The following is a 21,436-nucleotide window of genomic DNA, read 5'->3' as shown; positions in this document are numbered from 1 at the left end:
GGACCGTATGCCATGGTGACAGGCTAGAACACGTTAGGCTAGAAAGACGGCATTTCTCACCGCCACACAAATGACTCCTCCTCAGATATGCCATTGACTGGAGGAGAATACAACACACATATCCAAGATTCCAACATTTTACACAAGATCAGACCCACGCAATACCTAAGTTGCTGCCCTTGGTGCGGAGCAAGCCTCAGGTTCTACCATACATCTTGGAGTGCCAAGACAAACAAGGTGGTGTTGGTAAAACTTTATTGGATGCATTGGGGCGGGTTTTAGAGGAGAGTGGAGGGTTTCACCGCTCCCTTGGCTGTGTGGTACTAGTCCTCATTATGGGACACCATTGGCAGTAGCCGCTGCCCGCGCCCTTTGAACCAGAGCCCTCTGGGACTCTCCAAGCAGTCGGACAAGGTCGCCTCCCAGGCCTCTCTCGTTGGCTGATTTCAGGATTTTTCTGGCAGGCCCTTACCTTATGATATGTGGCCCACATCTCGCAAAAGTCGGGTCTATGTATTTTAGCATTGCAGGGCTTAGAAACGACCCCGTTTGTAGACTTCTGAGGTGTCGCTCCTAGGTAGTTTATCGAGGCCCTTGCCATGCTCTGGGAACGTCTGCCTACTGAGGCGCAGATATGTTGTAATGTTCTCGTGTGGTAAGCGAATTCGCGGTGCAGGAGTCCTGGCAGAGTCTGAAATTCAGTGGAACTCCGGGGGAAAGACGCTCGGGCGGCTGTCTTGTTCCCTGCTATTCCTTGGTGTCCGGGCACCCATACCAATTAATTGTTTTGTATACCCAGCATTGAGCTTTGTTGCGCGTTTGCTAAAATTTTGATGAAAAGCGGCGAAATTCTTTCCCTTATATAATTTCGACAGGCGTGTCGACAGGCATATTGACAATCAGAAATTATGTGCGTGGCGTCGGAGTGAGTGGCTGCCAGCGCTATCGCCACTTCCTCGGCTAACGCAACTTAACTATAGTCTCCGTGAAAACTATAGTTTATAGTTTTCACGGAGACTCCATCCTTCTTTCCCTCGTGTATGACCGCGATGGCGCAGATGCCCTAGCTCTTACGTAGGGCCCGCCGCGTCTGAGAAAAAAAATTAATAGTGCCACACACGAGCAGTGGGAGGAGGCCCTGACCATGCAGCGACAACCTGTACTAGCAAGCTTGGATAATTCAGTTAGTGCGCATGTCAGCTGCCGCCAGCGGAGCCCTAGGACTAGGTGCCCCGACCACCCGACTCCTGCGACCTAAATGAAAGTTTTCTCTCTCTGAAAATGAAATGAAAATTGGTTTTTGGGGAAAGGAAATGGCGCAGTACCTGCCTCACATATCGGCGGACACCTGAACCGCGCCGTAAGGAAGAGGGATAAAGGAGAGAGTGAAAGAAGAAAGGAAGAAAGAGGTGCCGTAGTGGAGGGCTCCCTCTCTCTCTCGCTGCCCACGCGAAACCACTGTCAGTCCCGCACAAGATTTGGAGGGGCTGTAAAACGGGCGCGCCCAACTGCTGCCCTCATCGGACCCTTGTAGGGTACTTGAGGGTAGAGGAAACGTCAATCTGTGCTGAAAAACATCTCTGCTAGCCCAAATGCGGCTGTTCACATGAAACCTTTTGCGGCCTATCGGTCGCAAAAGCCGAGATATCGAAACCGAAACTTTCTATTGCATGACATGGCATTGCTGTGACATTATCAGAAATTCAGTTCTTTAAATAGCTTTTATATCTGTCTTTTAATGAGCTGGTTTGTGAAGAGTTCCGATTCAAACGTGCATGTAACACGATATTTAAAAAATGTTCTATAACAAAGTATAAACATGGCGTCAAAAAGAGAGTTTACTTTAGTGTTATCATGTAATTGTCGTTGCTCTTCATAAATAGGTATCTTTACACTTATAGACAGATGAATTTCAACGTGTAACGGGAGAGTAGGCAGCGCTAAAAGGTTGCTTTGCTTGCAACGAACGCTTTGCCCTAGTGGCGGAGAACGGTACTATCATTTTCTTCTCTCCAAAGGTTTTCATCAGCTCCAAAGCTTCACAGCGTCCGCTTTTTTTTTCTCTCTCGCCCCTCCTTTCTCGCGACTTCCTCCTCTCTGACAAAGTGCGCTCGGGGCGGTCCCCGCTCGCACGGACGGCAGCGGAGGCCGTGTGTGTCTTGTCTTGGCTGTGGGTGGTTATCGCGAGCAGCTAGACTATGTGAGAAACCACCGGATAACCAATTTCCTGCGCGCGCCTTTCTCTGCGTGTTCCCGTGGAGGCCGTGCTCGCATCAGCACCGCCTTTATCTCCGGCAGAAAGACCACGGAATAACGCTCCTCTCCCGGAGCGCCCAGAGAAACTCCGCGGCTATGACGCGCGACGGCTAGCTACCGTCGCGGGAAAAAACTCGCGCTCTCTGCCTCGCGTCACAGCCATCGATTCCCCGAGCGGTGAGTCTCTCCGGAACAGCCGTCCGGCTGCCTGCGTTTTCCGCTCTCTCTTCTTCGTGCGCTCTCCTTTTCTTCCTTCCTCCCCTCAACACTTTCTGCTCTTTTCCTTATTTTGCTCCTTTCGGACATGCCCCAAAATGTCTGCGTAGCTTCCATTTTGACGCGCGCCGCGCACTGGATTGTTCGCCGAGCGTGCGATGCGTTTGGTTCCGAACGCATCTTGAGCGCGCTCCGCGTCTCTGTAACCGATACGTGATATGCTCGCTGCACGAAAGCTCTCCCCCGTGGGTAAACACCGCGGTGGCCAGCCGCGGCTGGGCCCGCAGCTGTACTGCATGGAAAAGGCTGCCGGGAGAAAGAAAAATATAAACGAAGGGAAGGACGGCCAATGGAGTTCGGAACCCCCGGGTCGATACATGTTGGCCCCAGCGAGCAAGCGCGCCTCGCTGTAGCTGCTCGCGTTTCCGAACACGGCTACCGAGCTTTACTTTGACGCGCGGTTTCTGTAGCAGTAAAGTTGGAGAAGCTTTCCTTTCCAGCTTTCGCTTCTCGGATGGAGCTTTGCGCTTTGCATAATGTATGGCTCGAAAGCTCCGTGCGATCAGTGTGTTTGAAAAGACGCTCGTCTCGCTTGAAGCCGCGCCTCCCACGCCTTCGCGGTCACTCCTTTCCGCACCGAAGCAGTTTGTCTGGCCGTCACCGTCGTGGTCCTAATCTCTTTTCCTTTGTCCCCGAGGGGCGCTCGCACTAATCGTGCCGCGGGTCTTACTATCTCTCGCAGTTTTGTTTTTCTCGCTGTTTCCTATTCCGCTGTATTGATTTCTTGGGGTCGGGCGCCGTCTCCGGCGCGCGCCCTGAGGTGTGGTATGGATGGTATGGAGTCGAGACAATGCCCCCTCTGCTGCTTCGGCAAGCCCGCCGTTGCAAGCATGGCTTGGCTGGTTAAAATATAGGAACATGAACGTTTCGTTCTTTCCTCTGAGAGCTGGTTGAATGAAAGACGGGATCGAGAAGTCAGATTTGCGCCATTCTTCACCGCCGAGAGAGATCGTGGACTAGTATTTGAATGGTTTGAAAAGTCGCGCTCATAGCCGCTGGATGAGGAAACTAGAGCCAGAATTATTGCTTGCGTAAGCTATATATGCTGGCGCATATGCTTCTTTTATGAGACTTCAAGGCCGCGATGCCGTCGCGCTGATGCATCGAAGTGCAAACGACGCTGCACTTCGTGCGTCTAGCCGGTGCTCTAGATAACGCCCGAAGCAACAGTTTGCCGGGGACCCTGGCGACCTCTCTGCTGACCTCGATTGTCTCGATAACTGCCTGACGAGCGCCCTTTTTATGTCCTACACACCGCATCTGCGTGCTCTTTCCTCGTTTCATAATATCGTTGCTCATTATCCTCCTTTCTTTCATGCGCTACTTGCTCCAATGAAGTTCGTCCCGCGTGTATTTTGCAAGCATGCACAACTTTCGCGTGGTGCTGACGTGTACATCTACTGCTTCTACGTTCTTTCTCGAAAGGCCCCGTTCATAACGGCTGGCTCGAAGGTCGAGTCACGTCGCTAGCCATATGAACTTTTCTTTGTTCTTATTTCGCTCCCGAGGCGTCGAGTTGCGAGAGGGGTTATGCAACGCCAACGAGGAAAATGCCGAGTCGTCAAGGTCTTTAACTGACGTCATGACAGCGGAAGTGGAGGGTTGAAGCTATGCCAGCAGCACGTATACTCCGACCCCGTGCTGTGCAGCAGCTCTCGCGAACGGGCCCAGTCGAAGAGAGCGCTAAAAACGCTCCAAGAATTTTTTTTTTATGCGTTTGTTGTGTGCTTCGGCGGTGTTTTAGAGGATGAACGCAGACTGGCGCGTTCGCGAAGGCGTCGTTTTATGCATTCATGCCATTCCGTATTCGCGTCGAGTTGAGTCGTCGCTGGCGTCCATATTCCTTTCCACCAAGGGCGCCTCGGTATCAGCGGAAATATACTTCATAGTCGCCCGTGTGCTGTGCGTTGTCAGCGCACGTTAAAGATCCCCAGGTGGTCGAAATTATTCCGGAGCCCTCCACTACGGCACCTATTTCTTCCTTTCTTCTTTCACTCCCTCCTTTATCCCTTCCCTTACGGCGCGGTTCAGGTGTCCAACGATATATGAGACAGATACTGCGTCATTTCCTTTCCCCAAAAACCAAAAATGTTTCATGCCTGTCGCAAGCCGTCGTGGGAAGCCCCTGGAGAAAGTGATCACACGTGCTGCCTTATTTAGATGCTGAAAACGCTCTCGCCAGGAATGTTCGTGGGACATAGAGAGAGGGAGAAAAAAAAAGACCTACAGAAAGAGCGTAATGTAGAGGAATAAAGAATACAAGCCGCTTCTGTCTACTTTATGCATTCAACGATGAAGTGCACATGTGGTTTCTGTTTGCATTCAATTCTCCATAACTACATCAGAAAGTAGCGGTTAGCGATTTTAAACTGTTCTTTTTTGGGGGTGGGTGGGGGGGGAATTGATAATTTTTTTTTTTTAAATATACCTCTGTAAGTGTTAGTGCCAGTAAATGGGGAAAAATTCAAGAGCCAAAGATGAACCAATTAACTAGCATGACTTTATTCTCTGCTGACCACTTTGGTACTTTCTCTCTGTATCCATGTGTATGCATATCATAATCGGTTGCCACATTGGATAGTCAAGCTGCTGAACCTTCATTTTGAGCCACCGTGGCTTGGTATAGTTATGGTGCTCGGCTGCTGACCCGAAAGACGTGCATTTGATCCTGCGCGTGGTGGTCACATTTCGATGGAGACGAAATGCTAGAGGCCTGTTATGCCAGTGCACACTATAAAAAACCTCAGGTGGTTGAAATTATCAGGAGCCCTCCACTGCGGTGTCCCTCATAGCCTGAGTTGCTTTGGGATGTTAAACACTATACCAAACCAAAAACTAAAACCAATCAACCTTCATTTCATTTCTATCTGAATTAAAGTGCTATTTGTAAATATTTTTATTTATGTGTTTCCTTAATCATTAATATCGGCAGCTTACGAAATGTGTGACTTCGGGGAAAAGGTGTAAATATTTTTTTCGACCTTTTCTGCTGAGCCTTTCATGGTCTGAATTCTCACCTAAGTAGCAGGAGCGGGTTTTGTTTGAAACAAAAAACAATGTACGTACTTGTCTCTTTTAGGTAAAATAAATCCAACTAGGCGTCGTTCGTGCTGGTGGCTGGCCAAAAAAAGAAAACACAATTTTCACAGTGGTGGAGCTGGTTGTGACATCTGTTGTTAAGAAAGTGAGAATTGCTGACATCGTTAAGCTGTAGTTTCGTTTTCTAAGCAACAGGTGTTGCCACCATGTCTTCTGTGAAACTATGCTAGTTTGGCAGTATCAACACAGAATTGAAGAGTGGTACCGTAATTGTGTTAGCACCTTCCTTTGCTATGCTGTTGAGATGACTTGAAATAAACATTGTTCTCTCTTCTCCATTCACCACCAACTTGGTTCTTGAGGAACATGCTTGTGTTGCTTCTGAAGCCTGTGTGAAAACTTGATTGACCTACAATGTTGTGATAATGAATAGCGGCAATTTGTACTGTCATTGCTGCATGTTGTGTTGTTAGCACAACTATCATACTGCCATAATCTAGAGGTTGCATTTGATTGCCATCATAACACCAGCTCTGAGGTACACTGTCAATTGCAGTAAAAGCATTGCAATGCAATGTGTTCTTTCTGCTTGGATGAGAGCAGAACAGTTCATTTGGCAAGTACTTAATCACCTTAATTGTCTTACATGTTTAATTACCAACCTGCTGCTCACAAAGGGTTGCATTAGGTAACAGAATTTTCTAGTCATAGGTATATGGATGCTTCTAAACCATAAATGAAGCATTTAAGGGAATTTCAATTATATTCACTAATTATTAAAAGATGTGCGTAAGCCTGTAAGCGAGCTTTTATGCTTGCTGCTTGCGTATGAGTTTTTCCTCTTATGCAAGCACTGCAGGAGGAAGTGTGAGGATAATAAGGAGAGGTACCACATGGAAATCCTCACCTACCCTAAGCTCATGCAAGGATGGCTCCTTGCCCCCTCTAACGCCTTTTAGTCCTCGTTACTCAAGGTGAGACTTTACCGGTAATGGATGAGGTCAAATACTGCTGTCCACGAAAAGGCAACACTTGGAATACAGGTTGGCATTGTTGCATAAACTGCTACCTGTCACCACCTGTCACTGCCTGTCACTACTGCTACCTGTCACCACCTGTCACCTCTTTGAGAGTATGACCACCAATTTTTTGCTTGAGACGCATTTTCTATTTTATTTTTTTCTTGGAATGGCGTGTAAGACATTAGCATACATGGATTGCCATGTGGAATTCACTTGTAGCCTGTGATATATATTTATGAATTTATTCTTTGGGTTATAAGTCGTTGTTGAATTAACTTATAAATTATCTACTGGATATAGGAAAACTCCACAAAGCTATTTATGTTTATGGATGTCTTAAGCTGTTATTGTCCTAAATGGCAGCTGTGACTCTCACAAGGATGGTTTCACAGCAAGAGTACATGCATATCTGAACCGGTCTAGAATGGGCACTGAAGACCAACACCTGCAAATTGTAATCAGAGTGGAAAAAAAAAATGATTGGGAACAAAAGAAAAACGAAATGAGCTGGCAAACACATTGTTGATGCAACCTTGTGACGTCTTTGTGAAAGTAAAGTACTTTAAATATTTCGCCATAAATTGACTGTTCATGAGAAATTTTCTGTGGTGCCCAATGACCAAAAAAATGTATAGAAAAACTTGGTTTCTGCCTAATTTGCAACTAAATTAATGGCATCTGATTTTTACCCCGAAATTAGGAGAATGTTAAACTCCCGCCTGAAGGACTGTGTGCATAATGTGTTTCAAGAGATCTATGGTTCAGTTTGCACGGTCTTCTGTCACAATTTTTTATAACCATGTTAGTTTTAGAGTCCCATGGAAACAGCTTAAAAATTCAAGCCATGTCTGAATGTCATTGAAATTAATAATGTTAGTGTACTGAAAATTCTCAACACTTATGATCCTATCAGATATTCTATTCATACTGGCCACCTACTATCCAGAATTGGCAGCCAGAATTGGCAGCCATCTTAGTGTGGAGCCATTTTGTGCCACCTTGGCACGCTGCAGTGCAGGTATCTGGGACTGTGGGGCAGTGACAGCTTCGAAGCTGCACTTGCAAGACTGCCGGCTACTTTCATTCACTTCTAAATATTGCTGAACTTGTTTCCCCAATGCTGTTGCGATCAAGGCAGCTTCCAGGGAGCAGAAGTTTTTTTCCTTTCATCCGAAGCTCTTGCTCTTCTGATTCTTGGTGCAGGTGCCAGTTGCAGGGTGACATTGGGGTGAATATCTGATGAAAGCCTGATCAATAACCTTGACCATTTCTGTATGATTCAGGGGAAACTAGTGCAAGCAGCTAATATGGACAGCCATTTTCCGAGTTGCCTACTCTAGGGCAATATGGACGCAGTTAATGAGATCTCTACATTAAGTGCCTTAATTGCAATGACCATAAAGTGCACGCTTATGATATGCAGCAGATCACGTGACAAAAGGACAAACTACACATAGAAAAGTGTTCTGCTTGCACAGGCCACATCCACCTTCATTTACCACAGTGGTTCTGTCTTGCACACCACAAAAACAGCGGGGGTCGTTAATAAATGTACGTTCTGAAGCATGTAATGGTTAGCGGGCGGCAAAGGGATGACATACACTCATAATACATGGCAGGGCACATGAATATTGGAAAGAAATGACACACCAGCTCTAATGAATGCTTCAGCAGCAAAACCTTCGAGTCAGTATCTTGCTGGGGCGGTGACGCTTTGGATATTGCGGCAATGGACAGCAGTAGTATGCCTTGACATACTTTGAACAGTGTTACGGAGAAATTTGATGGTAGTACACAGTACATGTGCTTATACTAGGGGTGGTCGATTCCTGATACGATGGCAGTAAAATGCACTTTGACAGAAATGCGTGCTTTGCCCGTGTGACCTGAGGTTTGTATGTTGCCCGTGTTAGCAGACAGTGTTGAGAGTAGTAGTGTGAGAGTAGTAGCGTGTCTGCAGCTTGCATAGGAGGGTAAAAAAAAAAGTTGCGCATCTTGCCCCTAGCCCATGCGTTTTCTTTCGCCTCGACTCATTTGGAGGTAGTTGTGGTCATGCTATGCACATTTAGTGCACTATCTGATTAAGGTACCATGCAAAGGATCCTTGAGGTGATTTTGTTTTGTTACACCTTGGCAAAGTTCAAAATTTGCTTTTAATGCAAACTTGCAGTGAAAACTGGTGTTGTTTAATTCAACAAGAAATATTGGGGGCAGGCTTTGTATGTGTTTGGTTCATGGTTTATGGGGGTTTAACGTCTCAAAGCGACCACAGGCTATGAGGGACGCCGTAGTGAAGGGCTGCGGAAATTTCAACCACCTGTGGTTCTTTAACGTACACTGACATCGCACACAGTAGACGGGCCTCTAAAATTTTGCCTCCATCGAAGCTCGACCGTCGCAGCCGGGATCAGCAGCCAAGCACCATAACCGTTGAGCCACCGCGGCTGCTCTTTGTATGTGTGTTAAGAGATATGCAATGCTTTGTTTTGTGACATGTTGGCAAAGTTCAAAATTTGCTTTTAATACAAACTAGTAGTGAAAAGTAGTGATGTTTAATTAGACAAAAAATATTGGGGGGCAGGCTTTACATGTGTGTTAAGAATATGCACTGCTTTGCTTGTTTCGTGACACGTTGCCAAAGTCCAAGATTTGCTTTTAATACAAACTACCGGTGAAAAAGTGTTGTTTAATTAAACAAAAATGTTGGAGGGCATACTTTGTATGTGTGTTTATAAAGATGCAGTGCTTTGTTCCTAATGCTTTTTTCATTTTTTTAACATATATTCTTTTAATCAGATGCAATAGCAATAATTGTGTACTGGTTTTATTTGTATTCTAATCACCATTAATTAAACAGTGATTTTCCTTTAGCATTCTCTATGCTGGGCAGTCAAGCTGTGGTGTTAGGTCTGGTGGGAATTTAAGTTTATATGATGGGCGGGGCCAGTGAAGCTTTTACAGGTGCGCTTACACAGATAGCTTTTGTACTCCTGTTGAGCGTTCACAATTGAATGGAATCACTTAAGCTCTTTGCCGTGGTTATCACAGGTGAACATTGTTGCTTTACGATAATGTGAAATTGGATGCAAATGGAAGAATTCAGACTTTTGGATCATGTGTGCTTGCTTGATGTGAAAGATATTACAAATTTTAAGTGACTTAATTAGTAATATTGGTTTGTATCCATTGTGTCTGGCATAGGTTGAAATTAATTTGTGTTGAGTGTTTGTCGCTTTATTAGTTTGCACTCTGCACACAGCACAGGCAGGAAGCATGTATTTTTGCTCCGACGGCTGCAAAAATGTACTTGATAGACGTGCATCGCCAACGTAGCAGTTCAAAGTGTTTCTTATTTTTCATTCTGCAGAGTATGTGCAGTATGAGAAGCTGTGCATTAAAGTTTCGAGCGTTGTGCTTATTGTCATGGTGTCGTGTGCTTTGCAGACGGTGACGCTGCGCCCCGCACGATGGCATTGCACGAGGGCTACCAGGTGTCGATGGTGGCCGACTCGTTTCATGCCGTGCCGCACGTCGATATCGGTTTCTCCCCCGTCAATTCCACCTTCGACCCCACTAGCAACGTCTACCTGGAGGTGCGTTTGTGTAATCCAGAATGCAAGCATTTGTTCAAGTGGGTGGATCGATAAATTCGGGTAGAAATTTTGTGTAAATTAGGTTTGATTGATGTTGGCTGTTGTTTAAGCTGGATCAACTTTTTGCTACCTTATCAAGTATTAAAATGTCAGCTGTGTTAGGTACTGATATAGTGCTGGTAGGGTTGCTGTAATAATTTGAAGCAGGATTCTTATTCGAAACTGAAAGCAAGGATTGTGCACAAGGCAAAAGAGGAACTGATTTTCAACGTGATTTTAGATAACAGTACGTGATTTGAGCTTGTTGCATGAAAGGCTTAACTGATTGCAGCAATAGGCAAGGTATGTGCATCAGTGCATTTTTTTTAAAGAGATATTTGTTGCAGTCAATGCATTGTCGCTCTTACAGCATCATAGTGCACAAGGAGATGCATTTATCCTGGCTAGATATTCTGGCTGATAAGAGGTGCAGCTGTTCCGGTAGAGATCAGCTTTTGTCTTTACCTTTACTAACCTCATGACTCACCTCTTAGGGGTGGAAGACCATTATTGCTCGAGAGGAAGTGTTTTGTTTTGTTCTCTTTTACTTGGGTCGAAATGTGCGGTGAATTCTTTCATGTGTGCCTGTAGCTTTAGCTGTGGCTGTGCGATTTACTTTACACCGTTGGTGCATTGCTTTCTTAGCAAACATCAACATCCTGTTAAGCGTCCGAGCTGATTACGCAAAACAAAATGAACAGAGGTTGAAGGGGAGCCTTAGTCTTGTTAGCCAATGTTTCAACAAGAGGGCTTGTCTTCGCCTGGACCCGGACGACAAGTCTTGTCGAAACGTTGGCTAGTGGAGTGGGACTCCTCCTCATTCTTTGTTCAATGTTTTTTTGTGTTGTCGAAAATCCCATTTTCCTTCCTTTTGTCTACCATCAAGCCTTATTACATTAGTCCAGGTAAAGATTGTGCAGACGTTCAGTTTGATGAGGATGTAAGTAATCTGCCATGCTGTGCACTGTTCATGAACATAGTGACCGGTACTCATTCATCTGAATCAGGCATGCCTGCTGTGCGTGCACACAAACTGAACAAAGCTGTATTTGTATAGCATTATATATTTGGGTTAACTGAACAGGTACAGCCTTAATAAAATGTCTTCAGGCCCCAAGGTTTGCTTTTAACCCTTATAATGGAGCCCTTACAGCACCCATGAAGACGAAAAGCTCTTAAAAGGTGAGAATAAGTGTTAACTTCTTGCCACCCATTGGAGAAGGTGAGAATAAGTGTTAACTTCTTGCCACCCATTGGAGAAGGTGAGAATAAGTGTTAACTTCTTGCCACCCATTGGAGATGCGGAGAGTTACAGCTTCAGAGGTGCCATAAGTGTTTCGCTGCACAGCTGGAAACCAAACCGTGTGGTCTGAAGACTTTTGACCGGGGCTTTACGTTGCATCTTCTTTGCTACCTCTTGTGGCAAGTGGGACAGATCTCCATGTCTTTTGTTAATACTAGTTTGCAGTGAGCATGGTAACTACTGCCGTAAAATAACGGGACTTGCCTCTTCCGGTGCCGTGCACTTGCAGAGCCTCGGCATCCTGATTGCGGTGCCAGGCTTTTGGCTCATCCTCACCCTTCTGGCATTTCTCATCTTCTTCCTGTGCCGATGCTGCGACTCGGGCCTCAAGAAGAAACGACGCCTCACCCCGCTCAAGTGGACGCTGGCGTTCTTTGCACTCCTCTGCTGGTCAGGCCAACTGGCTTTTGTCCACTTTTTCTTGAACTTTTTCTCAGCACCTGTAGAAATCACCAATCGTAGTGTTCTTTAGAGTTCTATCTTGTGGGACAACTGCTTCTGTGTGAGGTACCTTGTGTGTGTTTCTTTGTAGTGGTGCACAAGATATTAGTGAACAAAAATTGCCATATGCAATTTGCCTACACCACGTAAGTAATTTGTTACTGAATGTATTCTCTCATGTTCTTTAGTTTTTGGTTTCAACAGCTGAACGGTGAATGTGTTGTCAAAGTCAACTTAGGCCATTTGAGGCATAAAAAAAACTTTTATTATTATTTTTATTATAGTTTTATTATAGCTGCTTCATTGTTTATGCCAGCCTTCTCCCAGGGCAAGAATAGCAACGAAGGAACAGGCAGCTATAATATCGCAGTTTTTTTAATGCCTTAATTACACGGTCTGAAGTTGACATCATGGCCATCATTCGGTTGTTGAAACTGAAACTGAAACAGCATGAGAGATGAAATCCAGCTATGGGTTATTTGCCAGGTGCTGGCAGATTCCACGTGGTGATCTATGTATATACCAGTGTCTTGCACATCATTCCAAAAAATAAAACAAAACATGCTGCGATAACATTCATATTTGGTTTTATACGATGTGGCTCCGCTATTTACTTTCTGTCAGCTAGGATTCAATGAAATTTGTAATGTTGGTCAAAACCAAACAGTTTGTCTCCTTTCCAATGGAGACATTGCATTTTTCAAGGACTGGAAACTGTTGGCCCTTCGAGGAACTCCTGTACCACTTTGTGCAAGACTTGCCACTGGTCTGTGCTGCGACTCTCACAAAGTTCTGCGTCTTTTGTTGCAGCGGTGCATTGGCACTGGGGTTGTTTGGAAATGACCAGGCTCATGGCGGTGTGGTGGCCGTACAGAAATCGACCCAGTACATGGAGGACAACCTCAATAATTTTGGCAACCAGGTGAGTTGGGAGCCTTTCACTGCAGCCATTATGAATTTGTTTTTAATCATTGAGGTTGGAAGGGTGATCTGTAGGCTGGTGTTCAGAATGGCATGATAAAGGTGACGGTGTAGTTGTGGCAGCATTAATCGTCTCGGGCTTGTTATGTGGCAACTCTATCAATGGCAGATGCCAGTTCCATGCAACATTTACGCTCTGTGAGAAGGTCTGATTCTAATGCTGTGAAAGAAAGGGCTAACTTTGTCATGTGGCAAATTGTGTTTTATTGTCAGCCGCCGCGGTGGCTGAGTGGTTATGGCACTCGGCTGCTGGCTCGAAAGACGCGGGTTCGATCCCGGCCGCGGCGGTCGAATTTCGATGGAGGCTCAATTCTAGGGGCCTGTGTACTGTGCGATGTCAGTGCACGTTAAAGAACCCCAGGGGGTCGAAATTTTCGGAGCCCTTCACTACGGCGTCTCTCATAGCCTGAGTCGCTTTGGGACGTTAAACCCCCTTAAACCTGTGTTTTATTGTAGTTAATGCTCTCATATTTTGTGCATGACACTGTTGCAAGAGTTCATGCTGTCTTCCCCTCATTATCATGCACATCACTGGTTGGCAGTACTAGCAAATGTAATGATCAGGGTGTAATGTATCATTAAAGCAGGCCTGATAATCCAATTTATTGCTGCTACTTGGTTTTAATACCTTGAGAGCTGGAATTAACTTCTTTTCTGGTGGGGTGCAGCGCTAGGGCTTCAAAGAGCACTGTCAGTAGTGACAAGCTGAGCATCACTTTAGTGCTTCCTGCAGCTTTTCTGCAGTGAGGAAGAGTAGCTTTGAAATTTTTATTCGAAACCAACATCTTCTGTTGAATCCAGGAGTAACATGCATGTAATAAGAGCGGCGCGTGTTTCAGTCAGCACTGTTTTTAGGCTAGAGGTGGGGGGGGGGCTGCGACTTCACTAGCTTGGACCACAGTAACTTCGTTGCACACCTCCACTGCAATACCTGCACTGCAGAAGCTCGCCTAGTTGCTGCTATGGGTGGCTTAGGTGACAGTTTAGACATGCACATGTGTCTTTATGGACCCACCCTTATGTGCTTCGAAGCGTGCATTGCTTTTGAAACCGATTCTTTTTGCATTGATGAGCTATTGATGGGTATCGTTCGTGGCCCCATGATACAGACGAAGTACCTGGAGCAAGCACTTGGCCGTAATGCCAAGGACCAGTTGGAGGGACTGACGGACGCCATGGCTGGCGCCATGTCGGACAATGGTGCCCGCAACCTGCTTGACCGTTCGCTGGAGCTAATGAAGGGAAACCTGAGTGTTGGTGCTGGGCGTGCCCAGGAACTGCACTCTCGCATTGGCCACCTGACCCTCAGCCCACTGCCCAGGGCCCTCCAGCTGATTGAGCTCTTCCGGTGAGGCTTTCTCACCTTTGTTTTTTGCTCCTTTCCGCCATTTTCGATGCAGAAATGCATCCTGGGCTTGCGAAGCTACTTTTTATAATAAACTGCACATCTCCAACCAAACACTTTAATTTTAACCCAACGTTTCGAAGCCGACTCGGCTCCTTCATCAGGGGTGACTGAGGGCAGTAGCTAGCGTCTTTAAGTACGGAGGGGAGGAGGGGGTCAAAGGAACGAAAGCTGTGATGCTAGCGGGGTTCGTGCGCTGAGTGTGTCGTCACGTTGTAGGGCGTCTCGGGTAGCGGTCACCGCAAGCTTCACGGGGATTTTTGTGAAAAGGGACACCGCGTCGAAGGAGACAAGGCATTCGTCGGCCTCAAGGGTGGCTTGTGACACCAGTTTGATGAAGTGACTGGAATGACGGATATGGGTCACTGTTTTTCCTGCGATTGGGATATGAGCTGGTGAAGGTATTCCTACAACGAGCGAAGGGGGGAACGCCGGAAGTCCACAATCGGGCGCAAAGGGATCCCCGGTTCGAAACGTTGCGTTAAAACTAAAGTTTTTCGTTGGAGATGTGCAGTTTGTTATAAGTCTTCAAACTCAACCAGACAGGCAAATCTGTCGAAATGTTTAGTTTTCAAACCACTTTTGCTTCTGCCTTTCATGGCAGTGCGCTTGCATTCGCACTGTAGCGATAGTCTAAATAGCCTGTGTACATGCGGGCAAGGGCCGCACATTTTTTTTTTTCGATTTCGGCAGGTTTCTGTCCTTACCTGAAAGTGGAATTCAGCAGTTTAACTTTCAAGCAGTAGTCTGGGGCAACTACTTTATAGTCCCATACTGTCTGATGCTGTATCTGGTGCTATATAGACACGGCCACCTGTGGGGTACTAAGCATGCACGACTACATTGGTAGCATATGTTACCCATGTTATCTGTGCTAGCTTTAATGAGTAGAAAGATTTATTTATTTATTCATTTATTTATTTACTTATTTATTTATTTATTTCAAATACTTTCTAGGCCCGGAGGCATTACAGAAAGGAGTGTAAATATACATAAAATAAACAGTGCATGTTATACAATATTATTTTACAAAGCGGGAGAAAATACAGTGGTCTTGAAATTGTTACTGTCAGAAATGGCAGCAATGGAGGGAGGAAGGTCGTTCCAGTCTGCGCTGGTTTTGGGAACAAATGAATTACGACAAACTTTTGTTTTGAAAAATGGGACATCAACTTTAAACATGTGGTCAGAACGGGAGGATATGTATGATGGGCAAGCGAAAAGATGATCCTTTAATACGTGGTTGTGATGATGCATTTTATGGAAAAGACAAAGTCGAAAGCATTTACGGCGCGAACAAAGGTCCGGCAGGGCAAGGGTGCTTTTCATGGAAGTAATGCTGGCGTGACAGGAATAGCTAGATAAGACAAAACGTGCTGCATGATTTTGAATGGATTCAAGTGTGCTTATTAGCGTGATTTGACTGGGATCTCATACTGCGCATGCGTATTCTAGCTTTGGCCACACTATTGTTTTAAAAGAATAAATTAAAAGAATAAATTAACAAACAAAGGATCCAGCTTCGAAAGAATGCTGGTGGCTTTATGGGGCAATCATTGGGGAATGCATTTCTCTGAAAGTTGCACCCAGCATCGTGTGTGTGTATCTGCTTTTTTTTTTTGTACTCTGCACCACTACGCTTAACCCATTCACTTCCTAAGACGACGCTTCGCCGTCCCCGCTTTAAAATATTGAGTTTAAATATGCATCAACAAATGGCGCTAGATGCTTGGCTGCTAATTTTTGGACAGTACTTTTCATGCCAGATGAGTCTAGTTACTTACTGGTTTCGAAAACATATTGCAGGAAAAAAAAAATATTTTCTCGCCGGTTCTTTTGAACACGACCATGGCATTGTGGGAAGACTGAATTGTCAGGGGTGGTGAAATTCATGTGCTAGTTTTTAGCATTTAGGGGGTGCAGACTGCAAATACCCTAAAATGTTTTATGATAGTGAAAGCTGTGAGCATGCCTTGATCCGCAAGGTGAGGATTATTACTCGGATTTCGAGCCTGGCACTTCAGACGTAGCTTAAGCTCCGGCTTGGAAATCCGAAAGTGTGCGAGAAAAATTCGTCACTGTGACGTATTTGGCTGTTTACATCAGCTGTATATTCTACCAAAAACGGCCGAAAAAGAATGCGCTACCCCGAGGGAGAATTTTACGTAGTCGAGACGATCGTGCACGTGGCTTTGTTGCCTCGATACAAGAGCACAGGAAACCAGCTTAGCTCCATCCCAAATGAGTCTAGAGGCTTGTCAATAGCACAGTTTTGATCACCAGATAACTTCGAATTATGGCATATCAGAAGACATCACGCAAATGTTTGCTGTATTTTGTGGTGTGGCCGCTGTGTAAAGCTTGTCCATTGGTGTCATCCTCAGGTTTTGTTTTTTCACCCCTCATTACGCTCTTTCCCCAGGTGGCCAGCGACTATTGGCCTGCTGTGCGTGCTCATACTGGTCTGCTTGCTGCTGCTGTGGGGTGTCATCCGACACTCTCGTTGCCTGCTCATTTTGTGAGTCTTTGAATGCATCCACTAGGCTGTTGCCACTCCCGAACATACCTCGGGTTAAACTGCAGCGCACTCTCGCGCTGTGCATTGCAGAGTGTCGTCTTCATCAACTTCCATCTGCTCTGTTCGGCGGCACTGCCCGTGCATCGTTGTCTTCTACGTAGTACAAATCTATGCTTTTGCGCTGATTCAAATGTAGTAAACATTCCCTGTAGTTTTTTTATCTGTGAAAACACAAGCCGTTCTGTGATCTGTATGTTCCTGCATGTCAGGAGACTCTGGAATAATTTGAATAACAACGAACTAGAAGTTTGTGTTTTTGATGATATCACATCTGTTTCTGCTAAGATGTTTTTGGTTCAGTGTGCCTTTTTGTGTTGCTTGAGGGTCACTGAAGGAGAAGGGGCACCGTTGGATTTTCAGTGCTGACTGTACATGCTTTTTTTATATCGTAATTTATTATCAGCATTAATTAAAGCACGAACAGTTAGAATGAGGCATGAAGACAATTGATTACTGAAGTTTGTCAAGCAGCAGAGATGGGTTACCTCTTGCACTAGGAATGTCCCACCTTGTCAAAACGCAAGTCTTGTTTGTTGCCTATGTGCAGAGATTCAAAGAGCATGTGTGTGTGCTGCGGTGAGCTGGGACTTTTTGCGTTCCACTTATGGCTGATTGCATACATGTGGAAAATTTATCTAATTTCATTCTCATTATCTCATTTCATTGTTCCATTTCCGTTCTTGTAATTGCCTCAAGTGATTAGCTGTGATTGGCTGAGTGCATGGTGCTTTTACAGCCTCCTGCTTTTACATTGTTGAATTTCTTTTGTGAAGAGCAGAGATAATAGTCCTGATTCGTCCTCTCTCTCTCTCTCCTTCGTGCAGGTTTTCGGTCCTCGGTCTGCTCTCCGTGGTGCTGTGCTGGGTGCTGGTCTCCCTCTACCTTGGCATCTGCGTGGTGAGTGGCAGACCAGGGAAGGGTTCTCGAATATCTGTAGCCTCGGTGCAACTCCAACAGTTCTCAAAGTTGCTGAGAAACCTTGCGTGCCTAGCTTCCGGCCCCTTTCTGCCTTACCTAAGCCTGACCTAGCCTACATTTGTGTGAAAATGCCAAATTTTAATTTGACCTGCCATATTGAATTTGTTTAGTTCAATTTCTTGTTGTCGGTTCAATTTGTTATCATTTGTTCAATGTCAGTGCCCTTTGAAGAACCGCAGGTGGTCTGCCTCTGGACGTTAGACTCCACTTTTTACATTTTTTTTTTGCAGTTTGTTATTGTGAGTGCAGAATTAGCCGAAGTCGACTACCGGCAAAGTACTTATTAATGCAATAGCACTGGAAGCCTCATCACGGAAAAAAATATACGGCGCACTTAGTCATGAAATTTGCTGATTGGTCGAGACAGTGATGATATCACAGGGTCACGTGAAACGGCAGAGCGCTGATTGGTCGCTGGGGTGGGTGACGTGACGCGACCACTTGACATGGCCGAGTTGGCTGCTGCGCTGGAAAAACACAGCATGGTTAGTCGTAAAGTTTGTGACGGGCTCGGCGGCAGTGGGCAGCTGTGCTTGGTTATGTGCAGACGTGTCTAGACAGCTCGGTGCACCAGGTTGGAATGACGCCAGGATCAACGCTGCAAGTTCCTGCCTTGTGGAAAATCTCCACAAGTGCAGAGGGTGGCCATGGAAGTGTGTCGCTGAAGAGGGAGCATTGGCGGCTGCACAGTCTCTGCGCATGCGGCGAGCAGCACTCATGAAGGAGGAGAAGCAGGCCGAGCGGATGACTTCAGGCTTTAATCCATTCTCGACACGTAATGAATTAACAGTCCCTTAAATTTTGTGTGGCACGTTAACCTGTAAGCCCCTTTAGATCAAAGCAGGAGCTTCAGTAAACAGCTGTCATGGCTGTGCTTGTCGTTCTGCTTATGTGCGTTTCTGTGCTGACCATTTTGATGGAGTCATTAATTGTTTCTGTATATTTACTTTTGTAGGCCGGCTCCGACTTCTGCCTGGATCCTGAGCCATTCCTTCAGAAGCAGTCCAGTGGAATGGTGGACACTGGTGAGTTCTGCTCAACACTCCGTAGTTGTTACGCGATGCTTGACTAACTTTGGGAGGAATGAAATCTCATGCAAAACACCGCTTTCGCTCATGCAACGAGCCACTGGGTGAGAAAGGTCAATTTCACTCTCCTATAAGTTTGCTTCTTTTACACCCCTCTCTCCATTCGAGGGCACTTGAGGTAATAAATTGTGTATTTACTCGCATAGTGACCCAAGTTGACATCAATTTGGGTCACAGTGAACCTGCACAGTACATCAAGTGCAGACCTTGGCATGCTGCCAAGGTCTGCGCTGCGGACGGCGCAAAAAAACATGAGGAATGCGCTGAAGCTAATGCTAAAAAAAAAAAAGGTAAATTCCCAATGACAAAAGTGGGTGGTAGGTTCATTACGCAAGTAAGTGCGGTAACCATTGACCCAGATTTTTTTTTTTTATCTCATTGTGCAAAACATATAGGGCCTCATATCTGTTAATGTCTTCCTTTGTGTAGAAAGGGGCTTGTTTGTCCTGTTGGTGAACAAAGATTCAAATCTATTGTTGCCCTGGAAACATATAATGAGACTTCAAGTACACACAGGACACTTAGAGTTGCATATTACGTGTAATTGGAGTCTAGGACAGGGTTGATTGGAGAGACATGGAGAGGCCTTTGCCCTGCAGTGGGTGTAGTCAGGCTGATGATGATGATGATGATGGAGTCTAGTGTGGTACTTGGAGTATCATATGACAGTTTTGTGAAAGTTTTTTTAGGATCTCTACAAAGCAGGCATTTAGTGTGCCATCAGGTCTGAAAGCTATGGTTCAGATTGCATGTCGAACAACCTTTACCATTGAAACACTTTGTCTGCTACATGTTTGCTGTGCGTGTATGCATCGCGTGCATTAAACAATTTTAACATTTTCTCGTCTGCCTTTCTGTTATTCCAGTTGTGCTCAACTACTATCTTCACTGCAGAGACGACTCTTCTAGTCCATTTGTAGAGGTAAGGATTCCTACCAGGGCTTACTTTTTTAGCTAAAGTATGAGCTGAAACGAGAAGCATGAAGCACCTAGCTCCTAGTTAGTTGCCCATGGGTCTGGTACACTATGGCTGTGGTAAAATTGTTCCTGGTGCGTTTGCTGCCTTCATTACTGGCGTCTCTACCTGTGAACCGCTGAGGAAAAAATGCTCCCCAAAATGGTATTTTTCATTGTGCTTGCGCAAGGACATGTTTTGTGTTGTTGATATTTTTGTCAGCTTGTGAAGGCTGAAATACTGGATCGGTGGCAGTTTAGTGCAGGTCGTCCTTTAGATCTGCTTTAGGGCTTGTTTCTTTCAGTTGAAATTCTTTATTGTTGCTTTGTGTGGGGGAAAAAGAGAGATGGTATTGCGAGTTTAATTAGCAACAACTGTGTGTTTCATTCTCAGAAGTTGAGTGTCTGGGTGTTCGCTTCAAGTGCTTGGGTCGCATATCTTGTTTGCAGCCACTCAGAGAGGCGCGAGCAGCTGTCGACGGCGTGCAGACTCTCCTGGCACCATTCACTCAAGTGGCAGATCGTTACTTTCCCCGCAAAGAGGTGGGTGTTCACCAACACGTGGGCCCTGCTTTACACAGTCTCTTGTTTCGCTGCTCTGTGTGATTAAATTGTGACTGAAGCTTTGAACAGTGGTTTTGGGTTTCCACCGAGGACTGGAAGTTAGAGATAAGGATCTTAGGATTCTGCGAAAGCTTGCAATGGCAGTTATACAGTGTGTACGTTGCATCTCTTAGCCGCAGACGCCTAGCACATAGTGTCACCTAGGTGCAGCATTAGAGAGTCTTGTTCACATGTGTGCAATATTATGTCCTGGTATCGTGCATGCTTTTCGAAAGTTCCCGAGCTATTTGGTCCCAGTGAGTTTTTGGGTCAAATGATAATGTCTGGGTGATTAAATCCAAGTGATCCCGAATCCATTTTGAGTAGATGCACGAAATCTCAAGTGAATCCAAATCCAAGCAATGCTGACTGGAGGTGAATCTGAGTCTGTGTATTTGCTGTGGCCGGGCTGTGTAAAGAATGCATCCCAGCCCCGTTATGCTCGCGCTGTGTTTGTAGTAAGCCGCCACCAGAGAAGCCTCTTGAGCGTGCTCAGTTGCGAGCTCTTTCCTCATCTTCCTCCTCTCTGCCAGGTGCACTCCCTGCTGAGGCAGCTGGGACAGGAGCTCACTGGCAGCCAGAACGCACTGGGGATGCTGGGCCTGCTGCTGGACTGCCGCCCGCTCAACCGCGAATACCGTCGCGCCATGGATGCCACCTGCACTGGCCTCCTGTAAGCACGGCTGCCCACTCCCTTTATGCTTCGTGCCTTCACTTCCAGCTGCCTTCCCTGTGCCTGCACGCTGCCGAAGTGAAGAAAAAAAAAAATGTGCAGGTTTACCATTCAAGCAGTGCATTTGACTCTCGTTAATTTGAACTTAAGGGAAATGAAAACTGTCACGTCCAAGGCATGACACGACAATGTCAGAACGGAAGGGGG

General features: G+C 45.8%; 1 protein-coding gene across 9 annotated transcripts in view; it reads left to right on the top strand.

Moving 5' to 3' along the window:
• The first annotated feature begins 2,082 nt into the window (after positions 1 to 2,082).
• LOC144101354 (protein tweety-like) overlaps positions 2,083 to 21,436 on the top strand; it is a 33,296-nt gene continuing 13,942 nt past the window's right edge. For 5 of the 9 annotated variants that reach the window (XM_077634473.1, XM_077634470.1, XM_077634469.1 and 2 more), the window contains exons 1-11: positions 2,103 to 2,433; positions 10,038 to 10,186; positions 11,758 to 11,918; positions 12,780 to 12,891; positions 14,060 to 14,298; positions 16,778 to 16,873; positions 17,758 to 17,830; positions 18,867 to 18,936; positions 19,866 to 19,921; positions 20,404 to 20,496; positions 21,090 to 21,229. In XM_077634473.1, the coding sequence (XP_077490599.1) occupies positions 10,061 to 10,186; positions 11,758 to 11,918; positions 12,780 to 12,891; positions 14,060 to 14,298; positions 16,778 to 16,873; positions 17,758 to 17,830; positions 18,867 to 18,936; positions 19,866 to 19,921; positions 20,404 to 20,496; positions 21,090 to 21,229 (1,166 nt within the window). In that variant the 5' untranslated portion in view covers positions 2,103 to 2,433; positions 10,038 to 10,060. Of the gene's footprint in view, positions 2,434 to 10,037; positions 10,187 to 11,757; positions 11,919 to 12,779; positions 12,892 to 14,059; positions 14,299 to 16,777; positions 16,874 to 17,757; positions 17,831 to 18,866; positions 18,937 to 19,865; positions 19,922 to 20,403; positions 20,497 to 21,089; positions 21,230 to 21,436 lie in introns of all 9 variants that reach the window. The other 4 variants (XM_077634472.1, XM_077634471.1, XM_077634468.1 and 1 more) reach the window with 2 other exon arrangements.

This window comes from Amblyomma americanum, chromosome 8 (assembly GCF_052857255.1).
Source record: "Amblyomma americanum isolate KBUSLIRL-KWMA chromosome 8, ASM5285725v1, whole genome shotgun sequence".
Lineage (NCBI taxonomy): Eukaryota > Metazoa > Arthropoda > Arachnida > Ixodida > Ixodidae > Amblyomma > Amblyomma americanum.
This window is presented reverse-complemented; position numbering and strand designations above follow the sequence as displayed.